Raw genomic sequence first — 12,946 nt, 5'->3', positions numbered from 1 at the left:
GGCTGAGGCAGGAGAATTGCCTGAACCCAGGAGGCGGAGGTTGCGGTGAGCCGAGATCGCGCCATTGCACTCCAGCCTGGGTAACAAGAGCGAAACTCCGTCTCAAAAAAAAATAAAAAGAAAAATGAAGTCTATACTGCTTAACAGTAGTTTGTTCCAGGATAATATTACTAAGTTTCTCTTGCAGTGAATTGGAAAGGTAAGTAATAGCTTGAAGCGAAGTCTAGCTTCCATGTTTTACCGGCTTTTAGGTATCTAGTATGTATTAATCCCAACAGGGCTATAGGATTTCCAGGTAATGCCCTAATATAGCCTTAAAGTATATCAATCATCTTGTTAAGAAAGAAATCAAGTTGGTTTTATGCATGTTATGTTATATGCCCTCACAGACCTATGGTGACTAGCCTAATGCTTTTGTCCTCAGGCCAAGCCGTTGTTAAAATAAAAATATTAGCTACAATTTTTTAGTACAGATTTTGGATCGAGTATTGTGCTGTCATAATCTCATTTTTTACTTCAGCACCATAAAACCATCACTCTGAAAATGCACTACCAAACAAAAAAAGCTGCGTCTCTTGCATTTCTAAACAAAAATCAGCACATATCTAGGTGCAGAGCAACTGACAGAGCCAGTGTTGAAGTTTGCTTTCTTGTTTTGACACATACGTGTACCTGGGGCAATTTCATTTAGAGTAATGGTTTTTGCTTTTAGTGAACATCAATATTTCAGGTTGAGTTTATAAGGAATATTTACATTCCTTAGCACAAAAACTTGCAGTGTAAAGGATGAGATGTTTAGTTCTCCAAAGTCACAATTTTCTTTGACTAACGATTCCATCACCAGGACTTTGTCTTTAAGATATACTTACAGGTATTCATTGCTTATTGTTTGCAATAGTTAAAGAATGGGAATCACCTGTATGTTCATCAGTAAGCTACCAGTAAGTGAAATTATGAAACATCATAGAATAGTATGTAGCCATTTAAAAGATGAGGATGCTCCAAGTGCCAATAAAGACAAACTGCCAAGGTATGGAAAAAAAAAAAGGAAAACAGAACTGGAAGAAAAAAGGAGTATATGTGTGTGTGTCCTGTCACAGACACACATATGTATTATGCGTGGAAATATTAGGTTGTGCCAATACTGCACTGCTGTATGGTGTTAACAGAAATGGAAGCGGAGTGTTTATTTCTGACATCGTGAAAGGCGGAGCCGCAGACTTGGATGGGAGATTGATTCAGGGAGATCAGATCTTATCTGTGAATGGAGAGGACATGAGAAATGCCTCACAGGAGACAGTGGCCACCATCCTCAAGGTGAGTTGCTAGGCTGCTTTTTACCCAGCCGGCACAACTGAAGTCTAGTGGGAACCGTTCCAGTCTGGCTTGATTGTAAAATGGGTTGGATGATGCTAACTCTAGGTTTTACTAGAAATTTAATCTCTGATTATTTTAAATGAGCAGGAATAGCTTTAAAAGAAAGTTCTGTTAACTAACAGAATTAAAGGGAACCTGCTTTGGGATTTCACAAGGAAGTTTTTCATACTTGTGAAAATTCTGAGTATCCATGATTGTTCTCTAAATGCGTTTGATGAGATGGGCTCTCCAGAAGCCACAGAATTCATCCCCCTCTCTCTAGGGCTATGCCTGTTGCTTTCATTACCCTTTTATAATATGTGGCTGTAGGGAGAGGTTCTGTTATGATATTTCAGAACATAAATGCTACTACTTTTCATTTCTGTTCTTTTCTTGCCTTTCCAAGTGCGCTCAAGGGCTTGTGCAGATAGAGATTGGAAGACTCCGAGCTGGTTCCTGGACCTCCGCAAGGAAGACGTCACAGAACAGTCAGGTTGTCGATGGCTTCTCATCAGACTGACTCACTCTTCTGCCTCCATTGGGAGAAAGTTTCCCATTTAATAAATGATTGTTTGGAAACAGTATCTAATGTACAGCATATTCACAGCACCAAGTTTAGTGAATTTTCTTTTTTTTTTTTTTTTGAGACAGAGTTTCACTCTTGTTACCCAGACTGGAGTGCAATGGCGCGATCTCGGCTCACCGCAACCTCCGCCTCCTGGGTTCAGGCAATTCTCCTGCCTCAACCTCCTGAGTAGCTGGGATTACAGGCACGCACCACCATGCCCAGCTAATGTTTTGTATTTTTAGTAGAGACGGGGTTTCACCATGTTGACCAGGATGGTCTTGATCTCTTGACCTCGTGATCCACCCGCCTCGGCCTCCCAAAGTGCTGGGATTACAGGCTTGAGCCACCGTGCCCGACCGAATTTTCATGTGTTTGAAATAAAAATGAAAGGTGGGATAGAAACTCATTAATCCCTAGATTTTTCTTTCCTTTATTGCTTGCAAATGTTTTCTTAGAACAATTTTTCTCTCTCACTATTAGTTCTACATTGCCCATGCCCGCATGTACACAGCTGTGTTTATTTAAAAAAAAAAAAAAAAAAAAAAAAGAGGCAACATCTGGTGGCAATTTGACCCTCATTAGCACAACATTGTTGTATTCATTCAATTAAATATTGCTATAAAGTTAACTTGCGACTAGCCACTCACACATGCTGAGGGCAATTAATGGCATATTCCTAGGAGAACCAAGTGTGGGGGTTTTTGCTGTGGGAGGGAGGCCTTAGTGGGTGATATTTTGTGGGTTAGCAAACATCTTATATTTATTTGCAAGGCTGATGTAAGTGCCATTTTTTTTTTTTTTTTTTTAAAGTGCTAGTATTTTTTTTTTTTTTTTAGCAAAGTTTGTTTCACCATATATTTTTTTTCATTGTAATGGCTGACAAAATCAAGATGGTAGAGTATGTGGTTAGTCCCATGTGGCACATAATGAGACTATAGAAACTTATATGTGACCCCTTAGTCTCCTCTCTGGGTTATGGATAGGCTGCCTTAGTTTTGAGGTCAAAAGCATGACTTCTGGTCCCCTCCCTGGTTGCCTTACTTTTGAAGCGTCTCCAAGGCCTTTGCTCAGAAGGTGCTCTGATCTTACAGTTAGCACACAGGCACTTCTGGAAAGCTATTAGCTGCCTCCTGTTCCTCACTGGTGTTAGAAAATGAGCGAGGAAGATACCATTGTTCAGACAGGATTACAGACTAGCTGGCTTGTCTTAGAGAACCTTCAAAGCAGTCAAACCCAATAAATACCATATTGAGTTTGAAACCTTTTCTTTTTTTTCCATTTCTGGCTTACATAATGGGCAGCAAATATCTAAGACACAATGCTGCGGTAGGATTCCATGAGTGAATAGTTAGTGATGACATTGACCAGACTTATCAAAGAACAAAACAGTTGTGTAGCCAGGCTTCTTCCTTAATGGAAGACTCATCTTTGTTGAATTATTTCTTTAAAGCCTTATTGTATACAGAAGATTAGAAAGAAGCTATTCAGAGGAGGTTCCATTGAATCTCACTCCAAATGGAGTCTGGGGAAAAGAAAGAAAAGGTATCTCAGGGAAACTAGCATACATAAAGGCACAGAGAGGTAACAGGAGTTTGTGTGATATAAGGAAAGTTTGGACTGATCAGCAGGTAAGGTAGTGGGTAGACCTGGATTTCTGTCCTTCTTGAGCAATGCTTGAGAGCGTCTTCATAATTTTTTTTTTTTTTTTTTTTTGAGACGGAGTCTCACTCTGTTGCCCAGGCTGGAGTGCAATGGCGCGATCTCGGCTCACTGCAAACTCTGCCTCCTGGGTTCAAGCGAGTCTCCTGCTTCAGCTTCTCGAGTAGCTGGAACTACAGGCACCTGCCACCACATCTGGCAATTTTTATATTTTCAGTAGAGACAGGGTTTCACCATGTTGTCAGACTGGTCTCGAACTCCTGATCTCAGGTGATCCACCCTCCTCGGCCTCCCAAAGTGCTGGGATTACAGGCCTGAGGTACTGCGCCTGGCTGCATCTTGATAATTTTTAAGTTCACACCAGTTAAAGACAGAACTACCAAATTTAGAAGCTATATCATTAAATGTCCAAAAAAGGAAAAACTATCATCACCACTTACCTGGTATATGAATGTGAGCCGTCATATTTCGGAAACCTGGGACAAAGTATCAAGCACTTTGCCCTAATCTTCTTGCACAGAATTTTAATTTCAGAGGGCAGAAGTTTAATTCAATTTTTAAAAACAGTAAATGTATCATCGCCTGTGTTTAGAATTATGGGTGACATATAAGAGTTTGCCCTATTTGGCTAATTAGAAGAAGGCTGGTAGCCAACTGTGAAAAGGAAATGTCTTCCTTTGATTTGCAGTAGGTTTGAAGGTCTCTTTAAAAATAAAAATTTAAAAAATTTAAAAAAAAGGAAATGTCTTCCCATCATCATGTGCTGAAGACTGTGACCCTGGTGGATAAAAACAAAATTCCATCGCCAAATATTTTTACATCCTGACCCACTGAAAAAATCAGGATCTTGTAGGAACACAGGAGCAGTTACAAAATAGGGAGATCAATGCCTTCTTTTGAGGGCCAAGTACAATCAGCTGTTGATTTAATTCATAGAAAGTGAGTTCACTAAGAGAGAAATAACTTCTAGCTTTGGGGCCACCAAGCATCCTTTTTTTAAAAAAAGTGAATTTTCTCACAAACCAGGAAGAAATTTCCTTACTCCTCAGGGGAAAAAACACTTGCAAGATATTTTCCTCAGGCAACTAAGGGAACACAGCCAGGCAAAGTGTATGTTTATAAAGATCTTGGGGCTGGGCTAGGTGGCACATGCCTGTAATCCCAGCACCTTGGAAGGTCAAAGTGGGCAGATTACTTGAGGACAGGAATTCAAGACCAGCCTGGCCAAAGAGCCTGGTGAAACCCCGTCTCTACTAAAAATACAAAAATTAGCCTGGTATGGTGCCAGGCACCTGTAAACCCAGCTACTTGGGAGGCTAAGGTAGGAGAATCACTTGAACCTGGGAGGCAGAGGTTGCAGTTGACCTGAAATTGCACCACTGCACTATAATAGCCTGGGCAACAGAGGGAGACTGCTTCCAGAAAATACAATACAATACAATACAATGCAATACAATACAATACAATACAATACAATACAATACAATACAATACAATACAATACAATACAATGCAGGTCTTGGCAAACACATAATTCTGAATTCATTTATTTATTTTTTTTTTTGAGATGGAGTCTTGCTCCGTCACCCAGGCTGCAGTACGATGGCGCGATCTTTGCTCATTACAACCTCCACCTCCTAGGTTCAAGCAATTCTCCTGCCTCAGCTTTCTGAGTAGCTGGGACTACAGGCATGCGCCACCACGCCAAGCCTATTTTTGTATTTTTAGTAGAGATGGAGTTTCATCATATTGGCCAGGCTGATCTCAAACTCCTGACCTCAGGTGATCCACCTTCCTCGGCCTCCCAAAGTGCCGGGATTACAGTCGTGAGCCACCGTGCCCGGCTATTCTGAAATTTTTTTAAGGCAAAATTATAATATGCTGTACTTCCTCAGTTCTAATTAGTTATCTATTATAGTATCATTTATTTAAATCATATCCTTTAAGGAAAAATATACAAACACTTCTTTAAATGTGTATAGCCACTGTGAAGTATACTCAGATCTGCAGCTTACTTTGAAATAAATTTTTTTTAAAAAAGAGGCGGGGCGTGGTAGCTCACGCCTGTAATCCAAGCACTTTGGAGGCTAAGGCGGGAGGATCACCTGAGGTCGGGAGTTCAAGACCAGCCTAACCAACATGGTGAAACCCCGTCTTAAAAAAAAAAAAAAGATGAGTGATGAATAGATAAATGACAGCGATAAAGAAAAGATAGCAAAATACTAATTGTGAAATCTAGGTGCTATGTATATGGATGTCTATTGTGTAATTCTTTCAGCTTTTCCATGTATTTGAAATTTTTCATATTTTAGGAATTAAAATATTAAACAACTTTCATCATAGAGTTAAGAAAATGGACCAAATTATAATTTATGAACTGATAACAGTGATCCTAGTCTTAGCTTAAAATTTTGATGCAGAATAATTTGGTAGAAAAAATTATTCATTATTTGCAATATTGTGGTCTACTTCAGGAAGGCCCTTCTCTGTGTATACAATTTTTGTTGAATAGCCACTAGCCTTAAATGACCACACAGTATTAACCTCAAATATTCATTTCAGTGAATAAAGGGACAGGTAATGGAGTCTAACAGATTGGACTAAATTATTACTGATTCTAGGAAAATCTTTGAGAAAAAAAATGTTATATATCCCTAAAACAGGCCTTTTTCCCTGAGATCTGGTGCTTTTTTCCCCACAGTTGAGGGTTCTATTTTGTCTGGTGTCTGCTAATGAAGGTCTTATTATACTTGTTTTAGCAAAATACATAATACATTTTGGGTAATAAGGGAATACACATTGACCATAACCCTAAATGAAGCATAGTCCCCATTAGCTGACTATATATATATACATATACACACTATGTGGCAACCTAGGAAAATGGCTTTGATTTTATGTGGAGCAAGAACAGCTCAAAAGATTGTATGTTCTCCACCTTGGTGATTGAAACCCTATACAAAAGCACACATAATGGTGAAAGCAATGGAGGAAATGGCTAAATGGGATTGGGTTGGGGTAGTAGGAGAGTAAGTGTGGGTGATTTTTGTTTTCTTTCTTGGCCTCTTCAGGATTTTCTGTTAGATGGTTATGGCGACATTGGCACGCTAGTGGATAAGTATGCATTTTTAGGGCTGGGCAATGTCTGCACACAGGTGACCCCTGGGTCTTTCTTTCAGGGCAGTCAGCAGAGCTCACACAGCAGCTGTCGTCCCTCCTTCGCTCCTGTCATCGCTGGCCTGCAGAACCTGGTTGGCACGAAAAGAGTTTCAGATCCTTCCCAGAAAAATTCAGGTATTACATGGACACACTCAGAGCAAAACTGTCCTGTTACCCAAAAAAAAAAAAAAAAAAAGTGTTTTTTAAAAAACAGCCTTCTTTAATTTAAATGATTTTAAAATTTTTGAGCTTAGCCACATAAGCTGAGCTTTCTGAATGGCCTGTTCTGAAGGTGGGAAAGCCGTAGAGATTCCTTCAGTGGTGGCCAAGTGTGGTAGCTCACGCCTGCCATCCCAGCACTTTGGGAAGCCAAGGCAAGTGGGTCACCTGAGGTCAGGAGTTCGAGACCAGCCTGTCCAACATGGCAAAACGCCATCTCTGCTAAAAATACAAAACAATTAGCCAGGCATGGTGGCACACAACTGTAGTCCCCGCTACTTGGGAGGCTGAGGCAGGACAATTGCATGAACCTGGGGTGGGGGAGAGGTTGCAGTGAGCCGAGATCATGCCACTACACTCCAGCCTCAGTGACAGAGCAAGACTCCATCTCAAGAAAAAAAAGAAAGAAAAATTCCTTCAGTGGTACAAAACAAAGCACCTGAAAAACAGGAAAGCAGAAAGCTGGAATGCATCATAAAGTAAAATTATTTACAAAGAGAAAATTAATAAATCACTTGCCACTGGAGGAAGGTTAGAGTGTGTATACCTTGTATGGGAAAACTGGGCCAGTTAAAAGAAAACAAAGTGTGTATACCCTCGGTGGCAGGGTGGGACAAGAGGTCCTTTTAAGTCTTTTGTTGAATGGAGGTTATCTTTGATGAAGGTAGAAAAAAATGTACGATGAAACACGTGATGACTCATACAATCCTAGCACTTTGGAGTCCGAGGTAGCCTGGCCACCTGAGGTCAGGAGTTCGAGCCAGCCTGGCCAATGTGGTGAAACCTCTCCTCTACTAAAATTACAAAAATTAGCTGGGCGTGGTGGCACATGCCTGTAATCCCAGCTACTCAGGAGGCTGAGACAGGAGAATCATTTGAACCCAAGAGGCAGAGATTGCAGTAAGCCGAAATTGTGCCACTGCACTCTAGCCTGGACTACAGAGTGAGACTCCATCTCAGAAAAAAAAAAAAGAAACCCACAAATGACTCATCCTTGAAGCATTTACTCATCATATTCCAGGCTGCTGCTGCTATAAAGTCCATCAACTTTTGTCAGACCAAATGATTATGGACACATCGATCTCAAACGGAGATCACTGCTTTAAAATAGAGAACACAGCAGGCTGGGTGCAGTGGCTCACACCTGTAATCCCAGCACTTTGGGAGGCTAAGCCAGGTTGATCACTTGAGGTCAAGAGTTTGAGACTCACCTGGCCAACATGGTGAAACCCTGTCTCTACTAAAAATACAAAAATTAGCCAGGTGTGGTGACAGGTGGCTGTAATCCCAGCTATTTGGAGGCAGAGGCAGGAGAATTGTTTGAATTTGAGAGGCAGAGGTTGCAGTGAGCTGAGATGGTGCCACTGCACTCCAGCCTAGGTGACAAAGCGAGACTCCGTCTCAAAAAAAAAAGAAAAAAGAAAACATGGCCCCTGGTAACTTGGCTACCAGCTTGGATGCTGAGGAAGGGTACAATACCTGCTTGTTTTAGTGTCTTCTCTTGAAAGACCTAGAAAATGAAACCGTTTTTCATGGGGCAATATTATATCTTAAATATATTATTTTTTAATATTAAAAAGTTAATTGTGTTGCTTCTTTATTTATAGGCGCAGATATGGAACCAAGGACTGTTGAGATAAACAGGGTAAGTCAGTTATTTTGCTATATACATTTTTCTGGTTTGTGTTAGATTTGCATTAAATGTACATTTTCCCCAACAAAAGTTATCGGACTGTAAGTGTGCTCCTTCAAGTTATTGAGGTAAAAATATGGTCTATAGGCCAGGCATGGTGGCTCACACCTGTAATCCCAGCCCTATAGGAGGCCGAGGTGGGTGGATACCTGAGGTCAGGATTTGAGACCAGCCTACTAAAAATACAAACAATTAGCCAGGCCTGGTGGTGCGTGCCTATAATCCCAGCACTCAGGAGGCTGAGGGAGGAGGATTGCTTGAATCCAGGAAGTGGAGGTTGCAGTGAGCCGAGATTGTGCCATTGTGCTCCAGCTTGGGCAACAAGAGCAAAACTCTGTCTCAAAAACACACAAACAAACAAACTATATATCTATAGTCTATATAACATTAAGAAATAGGCTTAGAAAAGTGCAGTAGAACAGATATGACCTCTATGAATTTTTTGGCAAATCTCATCTGCTGTAGTTTTATTTTTATTTATCTTTTTTTCAATCTTAGTCTTTTAACCTGCACATGTAAAGTTTTATAAAACAAAAATGGTATCATGTGGCACATACTAAAATAAGAATTTTTTGACAGGATATAGCATGATATTTATCGACTGCAGTACTCCATCATATGAATGTGATGTCAGTTTCTTAACCAGTTTCCTATTATTGGACAATTAGCACATTTCTCAATTTTTGCTATCTCTTATAGTAAAAATCATTATATTTTTGCCCATATCATGGGTAATTTCCTCAGGATCAATTCTTAGAAATGAAATTTTTGGTTCAAAAGGCAAGCTTGTTATTAGAGGCTTTTATATATGTTGCTAAATTGCCCTTTTGAGAAGATTGTATAAGATGTATTTTAGTTCATAAATTTGTCGAACCCTGATTTTCAGACCCCTATGTGATGATATTCAATGAAAGTAGACTCTTTTTTGCTTTTTCTTTTTGAGATGGAGTCTTACTGTATTATTGCCCAGGCTGGATCTCAACTCACTGCAACCTCCACCTCCCGTGTTCAAGTGATTCTTGTGCCTCAGCCTCCGGAGCAGCTGAGACTACAGGCATGCACCTCCACACCCAGCTAATTTTTGTATTTTTTGTAGAGACAGAGTTTCACCATGTTGGCCTGGCTAGTCTCAAACTCTCGCCCTCGAGTGATCCGCCCACCTCAGCCTCCCAAAGTGCTGGGATTACAGGCGTGAGCCACTGGGCCCGGCTGAAAGTTAACTTTTATTTTGCTCACTTTGACCTAAATTAGGAGTTCAAGAAGGAATATTGACCCTCTGGTAATCATGGTAATCAACTGCAGTAGAGTGATAACCAGCATAGCTTACTTCTCTAGATTTAATAATACCTCTGTTTGAAGGCATTAGTTTGCTAGGTCTGCAATAACAAAACACCACAAACTGGGTGTCTTGAACAACAGCAATTTTGGCCAGGCACAGTGGCTCACACCTATAATCCGAGCACTTTGGGAGGCTGAGGCAGGTGGATCATGAGGTGAAAGATCAAGACTATCCTGACCAACATGGTGAAACCCCGTCTCTACTAAAAATACAAAGATTATCTGGGCATGGTGGCACGTGCCTGTGGTCCCAGCTGCTCTGGAGGCTGAGGTGGGAGAATCGCTTGAACCCAGGAGGCAGAGGTTGCAGTTAGCCAAGATCGTGCCACTGTGCTCCAGCCTGGCAACCAAGTGAGACTCCATCTCAAAAAAAGGAAATGGACATTTATTTTCTCACAGTTCTGAAGGCTAGATCCAAGATAAAGGTGCTGCAGGTTTGGTTTTTCCTGCGGCCTCTCCGCTTGATTTGCAGACGTCCGCTTTTTTACTGTTGCCTGACATGGCCTTTTTCGTGTGTGTCACTCATCATCCCTGGTGTCTCCCCTATGTCCTAATCTTTTCTTATAAGGACACCAGTCACATCGGACTAGGGCACACCCTGGACTTATTTTAAAGGCCCTATCTTCAAATACAGTCACCTTCGGAGGCCCTGGTACTTGAGGCTTCAACATGTGAATTTTAGGGGAACACAATTCAGCCTGTAGATTAGTGTATGGCTGGGCATGGTGGCTTATACCTGTAATCCCAGCACTGTGAGAGCCTGAGGTGGGAGGATCACTGAACCCAGGAATTTGAGGCCAGCCTGTGCAACATGGAGAAAGTCTTGTCTCTACAATTTTTTTTTTTTTTTTGAGAAAGAGCCTCGCTCTGTCGCCCAGGCTGGAGTGCAGTGGCACGAACTTGGCTCACTGTAACCTCCACCTCCTGGGTTCAAGCAGTTCTCTGCCTCAGCTTCCCAAGTAGCTGGGATTATAGGCACCTACCACCACGCCCAGATAATTTTTTTTGTATTTTTAGTAGAGATGGGGTTTCACCGTGTTAGCCAGGATGGTCTTGATCTCCTGACCTCATGATCCACCCGCCTTGGCCTCCCAAAGTGCTGGGATTACAGGCATGAGCCACCGTGCCTGGCAATTTTTTAAAAATTAGCCACAGCCAGGTGCGGTGGCTCACGCCTGTAATCCCAGCACTTTGGGAGGCCAACGCGGGTGGATTACCTGAGGTCAGGAGTTTAAGACCAGCCTGGCCAACATGGTAAAACCCTATCTCTACTAAAAACGGAAAAAATTAGCTGGGCATGGTGGTGGGCCCCTGTAATCCCAGCCACTTGTGAGGCTGAGGCAGGAGAATCGCTTGAACCCGGGAGGCAGAGGTTTCAGTGAGCTGAGATCGTGCCATTGCACTCCAGCCTGGGCAACAAGACCAAAATTCCATCTCAAAAAAAAAAAAAATTTAGCCAGGCGTGGTGGTGCATGCTGGTGGTCCAGCTTCCAGCTATTTGGGAGGCTGAGGTGGGAGGATTGTTTGAGCTCAGGAGATTGAGGCTGCAGTGAGCCATGGTCACACCACTGTACTCCAGCCTGGGCGACAGAGTAAGACCTTGTCTCAAANAAAAAAAAAAAAAAAAAAAAGACAAAAAAGGAACAACAACAAAAAAGACCCATTAGCTCTATAATAGCAAGTCAACCTCAATTTTCTCATCTGTAGAATGGGGGTGGTAACACTAACATACCAAAAGATAAATACTGTTGTGTGGATTAAATGAGGTAATGAATGTAATGTCTTTAGCATAGTACCTAGTGCATTATGAATGCCCGGAAGTGGCCTCTGTTATTGTTAGCTGCAGCTTTCGCTGAGTCTGCCTTATCTGTTCCCAGTATTTTTCTACCAGAGTAGCAATTAAAATGTTCCTATGATGGGGAAGTGAAATGTACCACAGTATACACAATCATGGATAAGCTATGGAAACATCATGATGGATTTAAACAGAGCCAGAAAATTGCTGCCTAAATTTCTCCTCTAAGATTTCAAAAATAATATGATTTTGTATTTCCTTAGTCATTTCAGCCACTTGTTTTTACAGGCTTTTGTAATAAGGCCTGCTCCTACCTCCCCTATTCTCCTACACATGATCCAGGCAGAAATTTTTTTTTCAGACGGAGTCTCATTCTGTTGCCCAGGTTGGAATGCGGTGATCTCAGCTCACTGCAACCTCCGCCTCCCAGGTTCAAGCTGTTCTCCTGCCTCAGCCTCCTGAGTAACTGGGATTACAGGTGCATGCTACCACGCCCTGCTAACTTTTTGTATTTTCAGTAGAGACAGGGTTTCGTCATGCCAGCCAGGCTGGTCTCGAACCCCTGACCTCAAGTAATCTACCCGCCTCAGCCTCCCAAAGCGCTGGCATGACAGGAATGAGCCACCACACCTGGCCTCTAAACTTCCGTCATGCTGGTTCGGGTCTGCCACACATGTGTAGCCTGAGAGTTCTGTGGGTTCATAAACAGCATTGAGGATTCATTTTCTTCAGCTTCCTCTATTCTGCTTTTCTTCTCTTCCCTTCTTTTTCCTGATTCTTCTGCCCAGAAGGATGGAATTTCTATCTGAATGTTAGCATTCACCTTACCTTTCCAGCTCCATGACTGGGAATTGCCCTCAGGGTAAAGCTGCCAGGAAAAAAAATAAAATTGGGGATGTCCCCCCTGCTGCTGTTTCTCCAGGTTTTGACTCTCCACCACGCTTTATTTGGTTTCTTTCTGTTTAAGAGACCACAGGATGGCCGGGCGCAGTGGCTCACGCCTATAATCCCAGCACTTTGGGAGGCCGAGGTGGGTGGATCACAAGATCAAGAGATCGAGACCATCCTGGTCAACATGGTGAAACCCCGTCTCTACTAAAAAAAAAAAAACAAAAAATTAGCTGGGCGTGGTGGCACATGCCTGTAATCCCAGCTACTC

The 12,946-nt window shown here is 42.0% G+C and overlaps 1 protein-coding gene across 1 annotated transcript in view; it reads left to right on the top strand.

The window, feature by feature from the left end:
• The window catches only part of PATJ (PATJ crumbs cell polarity complex component), a 413,527-nt gene that overhangs the window by 367,715 nt on the left and 32,866 nt on the right, over positions 1–12,946 (top strand). Inside the window, exons 36-39 of the mRNA XM_037743097.1 lie at positions 1,170–1,317; positions 1,763–1,849; positions 6,763–6,877; positions 8,569–8,606. Of these exons, the coding sequence (XP_037599025.1) occupies positions 1,170–1,317; positions 1,763–1,849; positions 6,763–6,877; positions 8,569–8,606 (388 nt within the window). The remainder of the gene's footprint in view (positions 1–1,169; positions 1,318–1,762; positions 1,850–6,762; positions 6,878–8,568; positions 8,607–12,946) is intronic.

The sequence above is a fragment of the Cebus imitator genome, unplaced genomic scaffold (assembly GCF_001604975.1).
Source record: "Cebus imitator isolate Cc_AM_T3 unplaced genomic scaffold, Cebus_imitator-1.0 Scaffold135, whole genome shotgun sequence".
Lineage (NCBI taxonomy): Eukaryota > Metazoa > Chordata > Mammalia > Primates > Cebidae > Cebus > Cebus imitator.
Note: the sequence above shows the minus strand (reverse complement) of the source record. Positions and strands in the feature narration are given on the sequence as shown.